Source organism: Ambystoma mexicanum, chromosome 10 (assembly GCF_040938575.1).
Source record: "Ambystoma mexicanum isolate Mex_15411 chromosome 10, UKY_AmexF1_1, whole genome shotgun sequence".
Classification (NCBI taxonomy): Eukaryota; Metazoa; Chordata; class Amphibia; order Caudata; family Ambystomatidae; genus Ambystoma; species Ambystoma mexicanum.
In genome coordinates this window covers 1,537,982,008-1,538,002,645 of record NC_090932.1, presented here as the reverse complement: position 1 = coordinate 1,538,002,645, position 20,638 = coordinate 1,537,982,008, and the positions used below count along the sequence as shown (strand labels likewise).

Below are 20,638 nucleotides of genomic sequence, written 5' to 3'. Positions count from 1 at the left end.
CCTTATACGGACCTTTACTGACCATCCGCGGCGTCCTGGCGCTGATGCGCTTGTCGGGTGGCTTTAACGTTGAACGAACTACACGGAGCTTGGGATATGTAGTTCTTTCAACGTCTGCGCACGTGGCAACCTTCAACAACTCTGTATCTGCTGGCGTGCAGACACAAGAGTATGGAGTCATGGCACACTCGCAAAATAGATACAACAGGAAATGGGAAGACTAAAATTACACTTAGGGATAACATTACACTTTCCTAAAAATAAAAGCAAAGACTTTAAAAGCAATAGTTAAAATATGGAAAGCATGAACAAAAAGCAAATTCCTTCCGTGGCACAACAAACCTAGGCTAAATAGAAAAATAGTGTGGGAAACAATGTTGGCCTCCCCACGTTTTCAGCACGGGACAAGGCGGCACACTTCAGCTTAGCAAAGTCTCTGGCTTCTCTAGCACGAGGATGCAGTTCAATTCTCTTATCGGGCCTTCTACGTCAGTCTCTTTGACAATCAAAGTCTCTTACTTCAGAGGGCCTGAAACATTCAAAAGTTCCTTTCTCCTCAGAATTCTCATGTATAACTTCTTGGGTGATTTTTGATTCACCCCGGGCCCTCCTCCATCTGGCTCAGACCCACAAAGCTTTCAAATGATCTCCATCTGTCGGCTCGGACCAAATTCATGTACTTTTCCAAACCTTTGACTGTGCGCGGGATTTGACTTGACCCATCGGAGGACCACTTCGATTCACGTTTATTCGTTTGATCTCCCTCTGTTGGGTTTGTACCAAATCCATCTACTTTTATCACTTCTCAGCTGGGTACCTTGCAGTGACTTTCGCTTTGCTCACCAGCGTGGTGCCGGACCACCTATACCTATAAAAGGTATTGTAGCTTGCTTTAAAGTTCAGTCACTCATCAGCAGTTTAACTTCATTCACGTCTTTCATCACACACGCTTTAACAATGTTTGTTCCAGCGCTCGCTATACAATGTTGCTGCTTACAACTTTCAACACAGACCGGTTTTGCATCGGTCTCCCCAACTCACCAGCTGTGTTTGGTTTCACTGAAGCCGCTTTGTTCTTGGAGCCAAGGACAGTACCACGGTGGCTGGAGATTCTCCCAGTCTTCATAACTGATGCTGGAGGGCCCCGCGTACCTCCAACACACAGTACAGGATTCTTCAGTCTGGTTTCCTGGTCTTACGCTTTCTCTCGTGGTTTGGTGGAAGTAACGGTTACTTGTCGAAGAGGTCAAGGGAACTTCCCTCCTTGCAACCCTCTTCTGTTTTGCTGTCTTTCTCTGTTTTGCCATCTTTCTCCTCTCGTTAAACTGCCATCTTGGAGCTGCTGTTTCCTTGAGTGCTTTGCTCATAGTGTGCTCTTGTGCTCTGCCTTTTATTTGTGTGGGGAAGTGTAATGGAAGTCAGGTGTGAGTGATTGTCGACAATTGCCTGACCTTGCCTGACCATTGTATTGGGACATGTCAAGTATACTGCTTGAGTGTTAGTCTGTTTTCCCTTAGAGTGGACTGCCAGTGAGAAAGTGTTTGTGTTGTAAAAGGGGGTGGGAGGGCGTTCTTAAATATCCTACCGGGTAGGATGGGGTAAAGGTGTTACAGGGACAGGGACAGGGATACCGCATCTCACCATCCGGTCTCCCACTCCCCGAAGACCCTTCACCCAGGTGATCCTCCAGCACTAGTCCATCCCCAAGAACTGAATCCAAAAGCGATGGCCGTGTCCTGGCCACCTGGATGACAGATCCTCTGGGACTAGTGGGTGAGAGACCTTCTGGTTTCTCACACTATACTCAAACATTACTCAAAAATGCAGCTAAATACAACAGTGGATGTACTAAAAAATGCAGCTAAGTAGAACAGTCGCTATACTCAAAATGCAGCTAAATATGTCACTGTGGATATACTCCATGGCAGCAGGATTTACCAGGGAGAGTTCTAAGCAAGGCTAGCTTTTCCACAGTGGCTATACTCAAATGGCCGCTGACTCCAGCACTGTGGCTATATTCAAGCTGCTAAGTCTTAACACAGAGGGGCTGTGTTCAAATTGCCGCTAGATTAAGCATAGTGGCCATGCTTAAAGGGCAGCTAACTTTAACACATTGGCAAAATTCTGAAACGCTGCTAAATTCAACACAGTGGTTACGTTAAAGTCGCTGAATTTAACCCAGAGGCAGACTTCAAGGCGTTGCTAAATTCAATCACACGACGAATACCGACCGTAGGGCACCCCAAGCCCAGCCAGCAGACCCACCAGGCTGAGGCTGCCAACTGCACATTGCTGCTCTCGCACTTTTCCAGCTTGTTCCCACTAACTTACCCCCCTACACACTTCCCTTTTTCTGAGCCGCCAGGGGACCACTCCAGTGGTGATAGTGCGTGGTACAAATATCCTTTAACATAACATGCAAGTTAAACTCAAAGCAGCTAAGATTAACACAGTGGCTAAGGGGCGTGGCTTGGATGGCCACGTAGGAGGCTGTGCCTTCGCAGAGCTCCGTAGATCCTGTATTGATCCTGAGGAGATGGAGCGCGTGCAGTGACCAGCCGGCGCTGCAAAATTACACACACGTGTACGAACATTGAGGCGACATTCGCTGAAAGTTTGGCGCGTGGGGAATGCTCGGAGCTCGAGTTACCCTCACCGTGTTGCAGTGGGTCCCGGACCGAAGACACAGACAAAATGGCACAAAGAAGAAGACTGGAGCCGCGAGGGAGCCGCTGCGGTCTTTGGCTTAGGACCTGTGAGACCCCCGTAACGAACTTTACGTTCGCCGCCCGAGGACAGATCGAGGAGCGGAGCAGGAGTGCTGGGAGTGAGCACTGTGGGGGCCGCGGACAAGACTGACTCGCGGGCTGTGGGCAGCTGAGATCCCGCTGGGCGACCTGCTATAAGCCCAAGCAGATACATTGTTGCCACGTGAGGGAGAAAGCCAACGCGGTCCTCGCTGGCAACAAGGTCGCTGTGGATCCTGCGCACTCGCGAGGGCGGCTGTTGCTGCGAGTCGCCTGACACAGTGTGTCCGTTCGAGGAGAAACAAAACTCTGTGAGAACTGCTGACGGAGGGCTGCGGATCTTCCGTGTGCCCCCGTGGGCCTTTGAACTAGATCGTCTGATAGGAGGGCTCATATGAGCACCGGAGGATGCGCTGGGCCCCCCCCCTGAAGACATTGGGAGCAGTGGAGGCTGTGCTGAGAAAGGGCCCAAGTTAAGTGTGCACTGGATTGCTGGCACTGTGCCCGCACGTGGAGGGGGTGGCACGAGCTTCTTGAACGGGCTGATTTGGACCTTTGCAAGCCCCTTGCACCCACGGGGGCCCCACAGTGTAGACTACCCCACAAAACGCATGACTTTGGGATTGTGAACTTGAAGCACCAAGGCACCGTGGAGTGCTGTTCATAGATCATGCACGGCAGAGCCCAGTAACTTAACGCCAGGGGTGCGCGAGCACGTGGGAGGACACAGCCCACTCGGGGCGTATGCTGCAGGCGAGCGCAGGCTTGAACAGCAGAGGGTGGTCAGCGACCACGCGAACAGTGGAGTGAGGAGCAGCACGGTGAGACCGTGTCCAACTGACGCGACAGGATGTCCAAGTGGCGAGACCCCGGATCAAGCAGCCCACGATGGAGGCCTACACCAAGTCGCCCCCGAGCGCGGAGGGGGGCAAGAGTAAAGAGACCCCTGCGGCGGCGGGGGACCCACCGGGCACAATCCCCGAAGATCTTGAATTATCGTGACCGCGAGAAGATTCTTGAATTTTTCCGGAAAGGAGGAACGATAGAAAGGGGGTCAGCGAAATTAACGGCGTACCCGGACTACACGCTCCTAGTGTAGCGGAATCGAATGAACTTCGGAGCGGTAAAGAGGAGGCTCAGAGAAGCAGGCCACCGCTACATGTTGCTCTATCCCGCCAGGTTGAAGGTGTTTTACAAGAACAAATCCCTTTTCTTCGAGACTCCTACTGAGGCGATGGATTGGCTGGATTTGCAGGGCCAACCTCCAAGAACCGGATGCCCAGACGGAAGCGGCCGGAGATAAGTAGCACGTCACAAGAGCACCCTAAGTGCCATAGTTCTGACACTGGGACTGGAATATAGAATGATATTGTGCTTGTGGGAGGGAATCCATGGCATCTGCCGGCGGGTCCCGTTGGACGCGCCTCTCCTAACATAGATGACAGAGCTCCTGGGAAGCGCCCTCTGACCCCAATAGTAGTTCATTTAGTTAGGTCACCGTTAGATTGGTGATGCCCTACGGGGTCCTTGTTCTCGGATACGGGACAGGTCCAGAAGTGGGTAGGCCTGAGATCCAGGGATGGAGCTGGGCAACTATTGGGTGTTGGTAGGGAGGGGGGAGGGAGGGAGTTGTGTGCTGTGGGGTGGATTTGGGGGATGGGGAAGGGGGATTCTGTTTGTAATTTGTCGGGAAAGAGCCGGAAAACTAATTAGTAATGGGAGCATCGGGAGAAAGTTTAGGATGGGAACAGCCCGAACAGATGGCTTCGGGTAATCTCAAAGTTGTGACCTGGAATGTACGGGGCCTCAACAGCTACCTGAAACGAAATAAAGTGATGCTGTATTTAAAGAGAATGCGCATAGATATAGCCCTGCTGCAGGAGACACACCTTACTAGGGAGAAGCAGGAGGTGGTTAAGAAGAAATGGAAGGGCACTGTGGTAGGGGCTGCGTATTCGGCGTATGCTAGAGGGGTCATCACGTGGGTGGCGCCGCATGTGCCGTTCCAGGTGCTTGGCTCCACTGAAGACCCGGAGGGTAGGATGGTGGTGGTAACGGGCCTCTTGGAAAACAGGGAAGCGCACATTGTAAACGTGTATGCCCCTAATAACGACACGGCAGCTTACTTTAGGACTCTTTACAGTAAACTAGGGCCCCTGGCAGGGAGTACGGTAGTGTGGGGGGGGGGACTTTAATTGCACTCTGAATCCCAGGATGGACAGATCAATGGACAGGGCAGGAAAAACGGCGCCGGCGGCCAGAGCGCTGGGAACATTATTGAAAGACCTAAGCCTAGAGGATGTATGGAGGAGGTTGCACCCAGAGGATAGGCAATATTCACACTACGCAGCGCCACATAATTTGCACACCAGGCTAGATTATATATTTGTAACGGCCGAGATAGTGGGAGACATAGTGGGAGCGGAATATAGTATTATCTGACCACTCACCCTTGGTAGTGGAGTGGAGACACCAACCCCCAAGACCGCGGATCCCAACATGGAGGCTCAGGACCGAGGCGCTGCAGGACGAGGGGTTCCGGGAGGGCCTACGGGATGCCATCGAAGAATATTTTGATATAAACACGGGTAGTGTACGTTCTGTGGGCACTCTGTGGGAAGCGTTCAAAGTGGTGGTGCGCGGGGTGGCCATTTCTAAGGCTAAAGGGCTCCAGGGGGGTATAGAAAGGGAACTCCAAGTAGCGGAAAGGGAGCTGGAGGAGCTCACGCGTTGTGAAAACACCGCCCACGACAGCAGAACTAGGATAAAAGAATTACAGGCTACCTGCAGTGAACTCTGGGACAGGCTGTGCAGACTTAATCACAGGAAATATACGGAGAGGATATATGCAGGAGGTGACAAGCCGGGCAGATTGCTAGCCTGGCTGTATAAGAGTGAGACCTCCCGCTCGGTGATCAGTGAGGTCAAGGATGAGGGAGGTTGCATGTGCAACACCCAAGAGGAGGTAAACAAGCAGTTCCATACGTTTTATAGACACCTGTACAAGGACACAGGGGAGGATATGTGTCAAGTCATACTTGACACACTGGAGGACATAGAGTTGCCCACCCTAGATGACCTAGAACGCGCAGAATTAGACGCACCTGTCACCTCAGATGAGCTGGAGGTGGTGATCCAGAATGTGCCCACATGCAAGGCACCTGGTTCAGACGGATTGCCTAGTGAGTTCTACAAAACATATAAGCAGGAGCTAATCCAACCACTGCTTGCCACTTTCAACGAGGCCTACGAGCAGGGGGAACTCCCGTTGTCCCTCCGCGAGGCTGTGATCATCCCACTCTTGAAACCAGGTAAGCCGGCCGAGGAGTGCGGGTCTTATAGACCATTGTCCATGCTCAACCAGGACAGCAAAATACTCACTGCGGTGCTGGCCAACAGGTTGAAAAGGGTGATTGGGAAGCTGATACACCCAGACCAGACAGGTTACATCCCGGGCAGAAACATTACAGATAACCACAGGAGGCTACACCATATTATTGACCAAACTGAAGGGGATTCGGGCGAGCTAGCCATAGTGTCACTAGACGCGGTTAATGCTTTTGACTCGGTAAGATGGCCCTGGTTGAAAGCGGTTCTGAAGGGATATGGAATGGGACCTGGATACCTCAGGTGGGTCCAGCTGCTCTACAGCGCCCCGCTGGCGAGAGTCAAAACAGGGTCCACAATCGCAGACACCTGGCAACTTAGTAGAGGGACCAGACAGGGGTGCCCCTGGTCGCCCATGCTATATATACTAACATTAGAGCCGTTGGCAATATGCCTGCGTCATCAATACGGGGAGGTGGGCATAAGTACGGGTAGCGGTAGGCACCTGATATCACTATATGCGGATGACATGCTTCTTTACTTGCGTTATCCGGAAGAAAATCTGCAGTACGTGTTAGAGGTAATGGAACGATATGCCGCTCTTTCTGGTATATCGGTGAATCTCAGAAAGTCCAGTCTCTTTCCTCTGGGCAGATACAGGAGTGTCCCGTCGCAGAGGTTGCCTATCCTACCGATTCCATGGCAGTCGGAGACATTCAGGTATCTGGGATTAAATATCTACCACAAAATAGAGGCAGAACACAAACATAGAGGCAGAACACAAACATAATACGGAAAGAGCGTTAGAAGGGATTAAGAATAGCATGGTGTTTTGGGCCAGATTGCCCCTGACCATGATGGGGAGAGCGGCCTTGCTTAAGATGGTGGTCTTGCCTATACTTTTGCACTTTTTTGTGAACGTCCCGTTTTTGATACCAAGAAGCCTATTCGTAAAACTACATAGCATGTGCAGGGGTTTTCTATGGGGAAACTCCAGGAACAGGGTGGCCCTGTGGAAGCTCCAGAACCCGTATGACAAGGGGGGCATAGGCCTGCCAAATTTTGAGCTCTACTACCTGGCGGGGCAGCTGCTGTATGTGGCTAGGTGGCTTTCAGCGGAAGACTCGGCGGAGGTGCGGCTTCTGCATGGAGATTCAGCCCCATACTTCCTGCAGGAGGTGGTGTGGTTGCGTAGGGATAAAATGGTGGGCAGGGGGCGGCTGTTGAGGCTGGGCTGGGAGATCTGGCAAAGGACTTGGAGGATGATGGGAGATCAGGAGCCGTACTCCCGGCAGGCCCCGCTGGTGGCTCTGTGCGGGAACGACTCTCAGCTATTCGAATCAGTCCGAAGATACTGGGAGCAGGTAGGCCTGGCCACCCTCGGAGACATATGGCAGGATGGCGAGGCACTGGACTTCCAGAGGTTGCAGGAAGAGACAGGGGTGCATGAAGGCCAATATATAATTTACGCTAGGCTTGTTAAAAAGACTAGAGAAAGATGCCCCGAGACAGTGCTAGCGGAGGACCCCGAGGCCTCCCTGGAAACCATGTATGATGTGTCAGAGGGCGGGCACAAAATCTCGAGGATATATGAACTCCTACGGGTGAGGGCGGGGAAAGAGTTGCTCCAACTAAGACAGGATTGGGAAGAGGAGGTGGGAGGACCTATGACGGATGGGCAATGGGAGTGGGCACAGAGATACCATAAAAAGGTGTCTCGAAATGCTAGATTCCAACAACTTCAGCTGTACGTTACTCACAGGGCCTACCTGACCCCTGGGAAGATTGCAAGGTTTGGGGGACTAGCCACGCAGCAATGCCCCAGGTGTGGGGAGGTAGATGCAGGGCTGCTACATATGTCCTGGGCTTGCCCGGAAGTGCTCAAGTTTTGGTATGAGGTCAAAACGAAGCTGGCTGGCGGGGGAGTGGTGCTGGATGTGGAATCGGCTTGGTCATGCATGCTAGGGCTTTTTCCTAGACCCAGGCACTCCAAACACATAAGCAAGATGAAGGACCTGGCTTATGTTCTGGCCAAGCGCAGGATTGCAATGGGCTGGAAGGCGGCCCATCGACCCAGGGTGGAGCTATGGTGGGCAGACCTCCTGAAATGGGCGGAAGCTGAATCTGTTGTCTGGTTTGAAGCGGTTACCAGGGGGGGCGAGGAGGAAGTGGGGCCCCTGCTGGCCTGGCGGCAACTGGTGACCTCTATGGCTAATCCCTGCCAGGGTAACAACGAAACAGAAGATTCGGGCAATGACCGTTTAAGTACTGTACTATCCGATAACGCTCCAGTAGAAGACATGGGAGATTTGGCTCTAGTTTAAGGGGGGGGGTGATTTGGGGAGTTCTAATGTAAACTAAATGGTACAATGATATTTTTTGTATATTGAAACAGTTGAAATGTGTGTTTTGTTTGGTTTTGAAAATTGAATAAAAATAAATTGGAAAAAAAAACACTGGCTAATTTCAGAGAGGAAGCTAAATTCAGCACAGTCAAATAAAGCGCATCAAGAGTGAAAGTTGTGGTGAAACTGCATATCAAGTAGATGAAGGAAAGTGTTAGGAAAGCCCAAATACAGATACACAACTGGCTGCACAACCAAACCGTCTTCTCCTACCTGGAAGTTGCTGCAGAAAGCCCCAGAGGCATGGCTGGTGCGCAAAGGGCGAACCGGCGATGGAAGGTGCCCGAGGGCAGTGCCTTTTGCCTTGGACCTTAACTGGCTGCCCAGAAAGACATACTGACATGTAGAGGATCCGGTCACATTTGCCGTGCATGCACCAATTCCAGGCTTTGAGGGCAGGTAAGAGGAGAGGGGAGGGCGCGTCTGGGGGAAGGTGCATGGTGCACTGAGAAATGGAACCCAGGAACCCAATTACAGGTGAAAAAAGGAGAAATCGACAAAGGCTCAAAGAAATGCTGACTGCTTACCCACGAGGATGGTGTTGCCTCAGAAGCACTAATGAAATGGGCCAAAAGGTGTCCCGAGTACGAGAGGGAGTCCCCTAGCCTCTAAAGTGTGTGTGTGTGTGTGTGTGTGTGTGTGTGTGTGTCTGTGTCTGTGTGAAGGTGCACCGAGAAATGGAACCCAATCACGGATGAAAAAGGGAGAAATCAGCAAAGGCCCAAAGACATGAGGGCCGCTTAACCACGAGGATTGTGCTGCCTCGGAAGCACTGATGAAATGGGGAATCTGATCAGTCCTTTAGACTATCGGTACTGGGAAACTGTTACCCTTTTGAATTCTTGTACTTTTTAACATAGCACCTAGCAGTGCAGTGCAATTGGGATACTTTTGTATCACCCTAGCTTTTTACACTAGGGTTTTGTGCTTACTTTTATACATGCCTAAAGACAAGCTGGTGGCAGCAGATATATTTTTACTATTCTTGCATTTAGTGTGCACATTCGCGTTTACCTTATGTGGTCATGCACTTGCCCGGGAAAGCTGCTCCTTTCGCAGGATAGTGATGCCTTTGTGTGTGTGTGTGTGTGTGTGTGTCCCAGGAACAGGGTGGGACTGTCTAGTACAAGTCCACCTCCACAGTGCCAGAGGTGTGAGGCAAATGTGAAACCAGTAGTTGTCCTTGATTGGACAATTACTGGGTGTTTGAATGGTGCAGATCCTTACCATTGGTGGGCTTGGACTTGCTCCCAGATAGAATTTTGGATAACAGGAGGATCTCTGCTGCCATTTCCTATGATAATCATTGGAGCCAAGAATCCCTTGAAGAAGAGCAGCCTGCTGAAGCTGAAGAAGACTCGTGAAGTGGCCCAGCATCCCTTCTTTTGTCTGGCCTTGTGAAGCACTGTTTGACTTCCTGATCTCTGAAGACCCTGAGCGGGGCACCAGCTCTGGGGCTAGTGGGACCAAGTAGTCTTGCCGACTTCCCGAGGATCCTGCCTTCTGACCCTTCGGAAGTGTGCCTGAACTGCCCACTGGGCTGACCAGCTCTCTTGTAGGTTATGTCACCAGAAGCGTCGACGTTTCCACGTTTAAGCCCGGAACTTCGATGGTCACCAGCTCGTGCCACAAGTCACCATTTCCCTGAATTTCAGCGTCCCAGCATTAAGGAATCCTGTCCTGTAGCAGCTTCTGTGACCGCGACTAGGAAACGCTTGTGTGCGGAGACATTCGCTGGAACTCGCCTCTCTCCAACCTGTGACATGTCGTGATGAGGTCTGCATCAGTGTTAATTGTATTCTTTTCATCGACAGAGGTTGCATCCTGCAGCTGCACCCAACTGGAGGAATCCTTGAATCTGCAACTCCTGGGCACCTTTCACCGGAACTAATGGCAAACGAACATGCCCCCAGTAACCCCCAGATGATCCACAGTGACATCTGGGAAAAGCTGAGTCAGGGGGGTAAGTAACTACAGTGCATCTGTCCCCCCTGTCCTACATAGGATAACATTGGGAACAATTCCCTTTGTTTCCTTATTCCATTCAACTCACCTTATGGTCGTCGAACCTGGGTCGGATATCCTGTACCTGGGTTAGTCGTGGGTCTGGAATACAAGAAAACGTTTACTTGCCTTTAGTAAAATAGTCAAACATTTAAACTATCACCAACACAAGCCTAGTGAAACCTACATGCAGAGGTGCCATTCTGGTGAACAGCATTGTGGCTCCTGTGACTTTTGGGCACAAGGCCCCATTTATCTTAGGGTTTGGACTTCTTAAGATTGATTTATTGTCTTGGGATCTGGTTCCATCATTGACTGCATCTGAAGTACTTGCCTGCTCTGCTGAAAGTTATTTGAGATATATTAATGTGAATGTATACATTTGTATCATAGTTTTGCGTGATAATGCTACCTCTTGGATTCATTTTTCAGTGTGTTCAGAAGGCCCATAATAAATAACGGTATATTTATACAAGATTGTCTAAATTGACGTACTGTGTGCCATATTAGGGGGGGACTCATTGAGGGCCCCTGATCCCACTCGCACTCTCCTGAGAATAAGCATTGACTGCTCATCCATGTACCTTGATTGGGTTTTGGCTAACCTTTCAGAGGTCCCTGTTCACTATAACTAGGGCGGCCTCCTAAAATCCATCCACCAGGCCAGATTCTAGAAATCCATCTTAACAACTGGTCAGACTGGAATGCAGACTTTCGTTCTTGGCGTCCGAGTGCTGATGGAGAGATGGGTGCTATCCCCTAAACCTCTGGCATACATGTATTATTTCTTTATGAAAATATCAAACTAAGGTTCCATGACCCATATCCTTTGGTTTGGCTAGCAGACACCCAAAATAATGCTGTTGATGAATTATTGACTTTCTACCCCTGTTTGTTCTGTCCTTTTGGTGTAGGATGGAGACCCTGGAGGAGTTTGACAAGGAGTGCCCGCTCACAATGTCGTTTTGCCAACTCATCTCGACAGAAGAGTTTGAGGAACAGTCTGTAGCTTACACTGAACAAGCCCTCAGAGACCTATACAAGTCTATGGACCAGACTCCGAGGTTGTACGAGCGGGTTATCCGCAAAAGAAAGCAGCGTGAGCTTGAGAAGGCCAGCATTGCATCCTTTATAGAGGTAAATCGCACCCTCATCCTCCACCAAAAGGTGGCTCTGTTGGCGATGAATTCTGAGGAAATGCATTTTGTGGTACTTTTCCGGATCCTTCTAATCACTGCTTGCCTCTTTCCAGATCTTTTGCTGAACCACATTACTTTTCTGTTCCCTCCATTTCAGAGTGTGTTGTGCAAGTCACTAAACTAGAAAGATACAAAAGTAAACCCTGACGCGTCAAGAGAGGCATAGATAAATGTGTATTTGTATTTTGTTTATTTGTATTGCGCTCCCAGCCTAGAGGCATCTGGGTGCGTTTCTTATAATATAGTTACAGAAGGGACTGATATATACAGGTTACATAAATTACAGGATATACTGATATATACAGCAGTTACAAGATTTTACAGAGAGTTAACACGTTGCAATGTGTGTGAAAACATAGGTTACAGCAATCTTATAGTTACAATTTTTACATAGGTATACAGTGTGCAGAGCTATGGAATGCTGCATTTAAACAAAATATCAGGCTTTACACAGTATGGGTGAGGTGAAGTATTCCAGTAGTTTGCAGATTACAGGCTGGATACAAGATAAGCTAATGTTCCTGCATTGAAAGCAAGATTTTGGCATTTCATTTGAAAGGGTGGAAGGCTGGTTCGGATCTTAGTGGGAGGGGTAGTGAATTCCATAACTTGGCTGCAAGTACTGGCAAACTATTCCCTCCTGCCTTTTGCCATTTGAAGTTTGGGATTTTGAGGGAGTGTGCCTGGGCTGATCTCATAGTTTGGTCTGATGTATTCTGTGTGATGTTGTTTGTCAAGTATGGAAGAGCTAGATTGGCCAGGCATGTGTGTGTGTGTCAAGGAGGTAGTTTTGTGGGCTATCCTTTGCTTGATTGAAAGCCAGTTGAGGTTCCGTCTCACCTCTGAAATGTGGTGGGATCTAGGAATGTTTAGGGCTGCCCTTATGGCGTTATTTTGTAGGACTTGCATTTTGTTCAAGTTGTGTTGATTAGTTCTAAGATAGAGTAAATTACAGTAATCTAACTTGGAGAGTACTAGCACTCTGGCTATCGTAGTGCAGTTAGGTGTAGTGAGAAATGGTCTGCTGGCTGTAATTAACTTTCACGTGTAGGCAGTGGATGAGGCTATGGCATTGACCTGTCTTGTTAGGTTTAGCAAGGAGTCAATGTATATGCAAAGAGTTTTCACCTCTTTGGAGACCTTGATGGAATTGCCGTCGATGGTGAAGGTGTCATACTGCTTGCTGAGTCTGTTGAGTTTGAGATTCGAGCCTAGGAGGAGGAGCTCTGTCTTCTCGTCATTGAGACAGAGTCTGTGTTTTGCCATCCAGGCTTGGATGATACTGTAGATCTCATTGAGCCGTTTGGTGTCAGTGTCGCCAGTGACGGGTATGAGGATCTGAGTGTCATCTGCATAATTAGTGTAGGTGACACCCAGATAGTCAAGGTCGTCGAACAGAGGCTTGATGAATACATTATAATGGGTGGGGGACACGCAGGAGCCCTTTGGGATGCCGCATGTGACTGGTTCAGGGTTAGCTGATGCTGTTTGAGAGAATACTCTCATCATTCTATTGTCTAAAAAGGATTGGATCCATGTTGTGGCTTTGTGAGAGAAGTGTGCTGAGGTCCTGAGATGAGCACAGAGGATTTTGTGGTCTAAGTCCAACGCTGCCGTCAGATGGAGAAGTAGGGGGAGAGCTAGTTTACCTTGTCTTTGATCTCTATTTGTGTCTTTAAATCGATAAGGGCTGGTTCCGTGCCGTGACTCGGCCTGAAGCCGGATTGCCTGAGGCCGAGGAGGTCGTTGATTTCTAAATGTTCGTGGATTTGCAGGTAAGCTGCTCTGGCAATGATTTTTACCAGAAAAGTTAAAAATAATTTCTATAAATGATATAGAAATTATTTAATTGACATTTCATAATATTTTAATGAACGTATGGTGACTGACCCAGCTGGTATTTTGAATAAGAAGAAAGTTTCCCCACTATTGAGCAGTATCCAGTACAAATAAAACTACTGAAGGTCCCCCATACCCAGTGATTGGCCATCCCGGTTCTTTCCAGAAGCAAAAGTCACCCTTTCCTAAAGGTTTTGGCTAGGCCTGGCCGTGAAGCAGGAGTCGGGACGTTCTGTGGCCAGGCTGCAGGACGGTGGAGCCTGAAATGAAAAATTCTAGTAAGTAGAGTTGAGGGAGATAAGGAGTACAGGGTGTGTACTGGAAGAGGGGAGGGGGGCCGCAGTACAGACCTGGGTTGTTAAGCAGATAGGAGGGAAGGTTGAATAGAAAGCTGACTGTAGGGAGGTGTCCACCACCATCATGGTGTAACCAAATAAAATATAATCTGCAAGGTTTGTAAAGGTAGAGGGGGGGGGTATTGTTTCAACATTTGGAATGGATAACTTTCAGGAGACAACCTTTAGGTCATTACCATTGTGAACTCAGAATGCCGATGTTTGGGAAGTCTGCCTTCAGTCTTTTTCGAAGGACTCATGAAGAATGACCTTTGAGCATGGATTGTATTTGTTTATTGTGTATTAATAATGAATGGAGTGCAGAGAGAATGAAGAAATAGCTGCACCTGTAACTGGGGGTGTCAGTCTACTTTGAAGTCGTGCTGTAACATAGGTTTTCTTTTTTTCCAGCATTTAAGAATGCTCTATACACTGGGGTGGAAGCAAGACGAGTGGGTAGAGCAAGGTTTGCATGCTTGTGGTCGGAGCTGAGAAGCACTTGCAACTCTAAGTGTTGGCATGGGACGAGTGCGTGTTGCGATAATCCGAGAGGCCAGGTGGGTCTGCAGAATGACATTCTGCACTGATGTCAAGCTGGGCCTTTCTCTTGCATGGTTTTGTGGTTGATTGAAAGTGACATTTCTTTTTGTGTACATTTTTTATTTATCCCTTTTGAAATGTACAGTACATCAAAATACATTCTCCTAAACCTTAAAATAAAAAACAAACACTGTACCCTACCAACTCCTGCCCCCTTCATGCCGGTGCCCACGCATACAGTAAGAAAACAGTCAGCGACCCCCGCCCCCTACTCATATCATGATTGGAAACCTTCAAACATCCATCACCCCAACAGCCAGGCCCGCCGTCCTGACTGCACTTTTTCCTTGGAAGGGGGTGGCCTGCCTCACCAATCCCTTGTCCCGATCATGGCGATCCTCTTTGAGCACTTACCCTACTTGGACCCTTGCTCTATACTTGCATACAAATCTCAACCACTCTCCTTCTCTTGATGAGTGAACATCATGTAGTGTAGCTGTGATATTTTCCATCAGAAATAACTCCCTGGCCTTGGAAACGTATTCCCTCTCCAATGGCAACATTCTCCTTATCCATCCAATGACTATGAACACCCTTGCAGCCATAAGTAAAAAATGAGCCAAATGCGGGAGCGACCTCCAGGATCTCTCGTCTTCCAACCCAAAGAGTAGCCGTATGGCATCCAATTGCTGCTCAAATCCTTCTACCCCTTGACCCAACACTTCTTTCCAGAAGGCCTGTTCCGTACTACAGGACCACCACATATGCCAGTAAGTGGTTCTTTTCCCACAGCCTCGCCAACACATGGGATCCACAGCGGGCAACATTCTTGACAACCCCCTGGCTCATATGCAATAACTTTATCCCATGCATCTTGTACTGGCAAGCTACCCATGTCTTCAACACTTCATTAAACATTGCCCCCCACATATCTGTATCAACATCCCTAACAAAGTCTTGCTCTCATTTGTGTCTAACGTGGTCAGCGCTGCCACCCTTAACCGTCAATAACGCTCCATAGAGTTTCAAAATAAACCCCCTATTCCCTCAGCATGTGTCCAGAACTTTTTCTACCGGTGTTAAACTTTGCTGTATTTTATTTCTCTGCTTTTCCGCCATCAACACACCTTTTTAAGCTGCAGATATAAAAACACTGAGAGCTTGCCTATACCCAATGCGCCTTCCAGCTCCTACATGGAGATAAACCTTTCCTTAACCCAGAGCTGTCCCACCCGTTTCAGCCCAGCCTCAACCCAAGCTTGAAACCTCAATGCATCCCGTCGCTCGTCCCTCACTGGGGGCCCAAAGATGACTCAATGGAGACAGTCATGTTGTGACCCACCTCGCATTCCTGGATTCTGTCTCCATATACCCCAACATGTCTCCAAAACCTCATGCTCCCTAACCCTTCTGGGAGAGTTTACCACTGGGGACTCACAACCATTCTCCCACAGGGACCGGTTGTAAACATATTTTCCAGGTATACCCATTGCTTTTGTACAGCCCAATGCCCTCAACTGTGCCGCCCTATAGTATGTGGCCAAGTCTGGAAAACCAACCCCCATTCGCCCCCCTGCTACCCTTCTTTTCTTTCGGGAAGATGAGCATACCATAGGCCACCCTTTGCTTCCTACCCTGCCATAGAAACTGCAATATCTTAGCCTTCGCTTCCCTCAACGTTTCCTCGGGTACCCTTGTCGGCAGCATTTGAAATGGGTAAAGAACACGGAGAACAGTCATCTTCAAAGCATTCAATTGTCCCATCCAGGAAACAGTCAGTTTCCCCCAGTGATCCATTTACCCATATACAGCCTTCAATAAAGGGGTGGAATTCGCATCAATTAACTTTACAAATGTTCTAGTCACCTTCACCCCCCATGCAAATCTGTAGTCCCGAATGCTTCAAAGCTTCCACGTCTCTCCCCTCCTCATCACCAAATAGAAAGAGAACTGACTTTGATTTGTTAACTTTATATCCAGCCAATACCCCATATTCCTTAATTACGTCAAACACTGCCGGTGCTGAAACTTATGGGTCTCGCAGGTGGATGAGCATAGTTCCGTTGTGAGAGCAAAGAACATCAGTGACAATGGACACACCCTATGTAAGGAGAACCATAATTTCCCATTTGCTGCCACTCGCCATCGGGTTTGAATAAATGGCACTAATCCCCCACAGTAATCAAGACCCGGATTTCGTCAGAATAGCATACATAAGGTTCCACCTCACCCTATCAAATGCTTTCTCAGCATCCAGGTCTAGGAGCACCAGGTTTCTTCCTTGAAATCTACACAAATCCATGAGATTCAGTGTCTTGCGCATTGCATCTTCCATCTGCTGCCCGGGAATGAACCCTACCTGGTCCTGGTGTACCCGTTTAGGCAGGACCCGTTCGAATCTGAACGCTATCCATTTTACAAAGAGTTTGGCGTCCAAATTGAGCAATGAGATTGGTCATCACGACGTGCATTTTGTAGGATCCTTGTCCGCCTTTGGATTACTGCAATTACAGATTATCCAAAATGAAATTAAACAGTTTTATGAGAAATGGGGAATCAAGGCTGCAAACCTATTGTAAAACCCCACAGTGAATCCGTCATCAGCAGGGGCCTTCCCAGAGGACATTCGCGATATAACCTTCAAAATGTCCTCCTTATTAAAAAGGGCATCTAAAGCTTTCATCTCCTCTGAATTTAGCTGCAAGAGCCCTATAGTCTTCAGATACATATCAATACTTCCCTCTTTGAAGTCAGACTCCTTCCCATAAAGATTCTCATAAAAGCCTGCAAAGCCCCGCAATATCTCATCTGCGTCCGTGTAAAGTTGGTACTCCCGAGTGTTCAATCTCCGCCACACACCTTTCTGCTCTCTGCGACCTCTGCCTCACCACCAATATTGAAACGGCCTTATCACCTTTTCCATAAAATATTTGCTTCAGAAACATTTACACACAACTTCACTGAGTCCTAATTCCATAAGGTCCGCCCACTTCCCCTTGGCCTCCACCAGCAGGTTGCCATACGCTAGCTTTGTGCTCTGTATCTTCTGTTCCAAGGCACCTATTTCTTTACACAGCTGGTCACACATTTACCGCCATTCTCTCTTCCTCCTAGCCCCTTCCCTTTGTAGGAGTGTGTCTTCTTGCAGGCCTGGCCTATTGGGCACAGTGGGTGTCCTGAGGAGAGACTTCTGACTGTCTCCCACAGCTACTGGCTGAATAAGGGAGACTGTGTTGTGTTTGATTTCTAACTGAGTCCCTGGTTGGCCCACTCTTTGCTGATGTGGTTTCCTTCACCACACCTCCCCGGATCAGGAACGGAGTCCCCACGGGGAATTTGGGGGGCTCTTCAGTAAATACCCAGAGCCGTGTTGTAGTCACCTTCTTATACTGTCAGAAGGCGCCACCCCTCAGCACCCCAGACAAACAGCTTTCCCAGGCTGGGAGAGGCAGAAAGTTGACAGGACCCTATCATATCTTCTGATCAGGGGTTGTAAACTGCGTAAACAAAGGGCTCAGTGGAAAAAGGATACCAGGGATTATTCTCCACGGGTGGGAGGGCTCTTAGCTATACTAGTTGTGGGAAGTGGCTTTTTAGCCCAAAGAGTTAGAAGGTGCTGCCTTTTTTACTTCACTTCGTTTTTTATATGAAGCCGTTTTTACTATGTATTTTATTTTTACATTAGAGAATGTGTAAATGATTAAATTCCATTGAGGGGTAATGCACTACTTGCCTGCACTCGTGACTTGGGGGAGAGCGTTAGTTCTGTGTAGTTGAAAACGGACTACGCTTCCCAGAAACCCGAGTGCAAGTCACATGCGTTTCGTGTCATTCAGATGAGACACAGCCCTTAACTGGCTCGCGTCAGCGCGAAGCCTGTTGAGGCCTGTTTGCGGCCGAGAGCGGCGAGCGGCGGGATACGCTTCCGGTTTTCGGTGCCACAGGGCCTTATTACTATTTTGGGTAAGTCAAAGCTACAGAGGATGGAGCTCCAAAAAATAAAGGTAACTTACACAAGTACAGAGATGAAAGCCTAGAATACTGGGCAGGGCCACTTGGACTTAAGATGTCTGGATAAAATTCGCCAGCATGGACTGGAAAGGGTTCGGCAGAGGACAGGGCAAGAGGGAAATACTACATTTAAAATTGCTTCTTTGAATGCACGCTCAGCAGTGGCTCACGCTGTAGATGTGGGAGAGCTTATTCAAGAGTTAGATTTGGAGCTGTTTTGCCTGACAGAAACCTGGTTCCAGACCATGTTCCATAAATTGGTCCCAGAAAAATATACCATTCAGTTAATTAATAGAGAAGATGGGAGAGGAGGGGGAATTGCTATAATTTACAAGTCGGCTATGACTATTTCGCACCTGGAGAAACTAGACTGGGATGATAACACCCAGTTCGGGGTTTTCTCAATTTCGGTGTCACATACACAAACTATGAAAGTACTGCTGGGCTACAGACCACCTGGACCTCTACTGAACTTTCTAGAATTATTAGATGCCCACCTCACATTATGGGGGAGAAAATATAAAGACATACTTTGTATAGGAGATTGGAATATTTGGCTAGAAAATGATAATTTGCATCCACATCATGCGGTGCTGATGCAACTCTTAGACAATCATGATCTGGAGCTTATTACTAGAGAACCCTCCCACAAGAAGGGACACTAACTACCTAGATCTTGTCGCAGCAAGAGGGGGTGTCGTTCAATTTGGAGAGACTATTCCACTCCTATGGTCCGATCACTACTTACAATTAGCGACTATTAGAGAAATAGGACATCAGAGGGTAAAAGGACGGGAGACTCCACCAATTTGGTGCCGGAAGATGTCCGACTTAGAAAAAATTCCAGGGAAGGAAATTGAAGACCAATTGGCATGCCTGGATACCAATACGGCAGGTGAATAATTTTTTAGTAAGGGGGAAGATCTGTTAAGGGTAATTTGTGATAAATACGCCCCACTTAGACTTAAGACAGTTAAAACATTCAAATCTTGGTATACCCCAGCACTGGGCCTTATGTGGAAACAAGTTCGCCAGGCGAATAAACTCTGGAGATCCTCTAAAGTAGTTGAAGACGCAGTGAAAGCGAGAGCCTGAATAAAAGATTATAAAAATGCCCTTTTTGTGGCCCAAAAAAACTTCCTTCAAGAAGAAATTAAGCTAGCAGGTAATCGGGCAAAAGCCCTGTTCAATGTAGTGGCAAGGTTCAGGAAACCAGAATGCATGGCAGTACCGACTGCCGACTCTAAGGAACAGGCAAGTAAGTTCAATGATTTTTTAGAATAAAAAATCATTGGGATTCGGAAAAGCATCACTAAATTGATAACTGCGGAAGAATGGGGAGAATCTGGAGAAGAGGGAGAAGTAGTAGAAAGCCAGGGAACCGAGGAGAACTTTCGCTTCCAACCTATTGAGAAGGAAGATATAGAAGCTTTAATACTCAAGTTAAAACCCACTAAGGACTTGGCTTTTCCTATACCACCATGTACCGCTATTCGTTTAGCAGCCAACCTCACCCCTTTTTTAACAATATTTGTAAATAAATCCCTATCAGAGGGCTATGTTCCTTGCTCACTTAAGCGAGCGGTGGTAAAATCGCTATTAAAAAAGCCCAAGTTGGACCCCATGATACTAAAAAATTACTGTCCTGTGGCTAATCTATGCTGGCCTACTAAAATTCTTGAAAAAATTGTTTGTAACCAATTCCAGCAGTTCGTCGACAATCGAGACATCTTGGACGAACACCAATCAGGATTTCGCCCTAATCATGGGACAGAGACTGCCTTACTGGCAGTCCAGGATGACCTACTAGAAGCTGCGGACAGAGGAAGCAACACAATACTGTTGATGCTCGATCTGTCGGCAGCATTCGACACAATCGGCCACAAAATTATACTCCAACGGATTGGAAGTATAGGCAGAGCAGCTAAAGTTGTGGTGGATTGGTTTGATTCCTTCCTACAAGACAGAACTCAACAGGTGGCCCTGGGAGCCTTCCTCTCAGAGTTAATACAACTGAGATGTGGAGTCCCCCAAGGCTCAGCGCTTTCAGCTCTGATTTTCAACCTATATATTCGACCACTGTTTGACATCCTCAGGAAACACGGTCTACGTTTCCACTCTTATGCCGACGATACGCAGATCTATGTGGAGACCGATAATCTGCCGGAGGCATTTGAAAGGATAGACTGGTGTATGCAAGATGTCAAAAAATGGATGGCGTGCAACCAGTT

General features: G+C 48.3%; 1 protein-coding gene across 1 annotated transcript in view; it reads left to right on the top strand.

The window, feature by feature from the left end:
• LOC138492526 (uncharacterized) overlaps nt 1–20,638 on the top strand; it is a 625,416-nt gene that overhangs the window by 91,887 nt on the left and 512,891 nt on the right. Inside the window, exon 2 of the mRNA XM_069619746.1 lies at nt 11,398–11,620. Within this exon, the coding sequence (XP_069475847.1) occupies nt 11,399–11,620 (222 nt within the window). The 5' untranslated portion in view covers nt 11,398. The remainder of the gene's footprint in view (nt 1–11,397; nt 11,621–20,638) is intronic.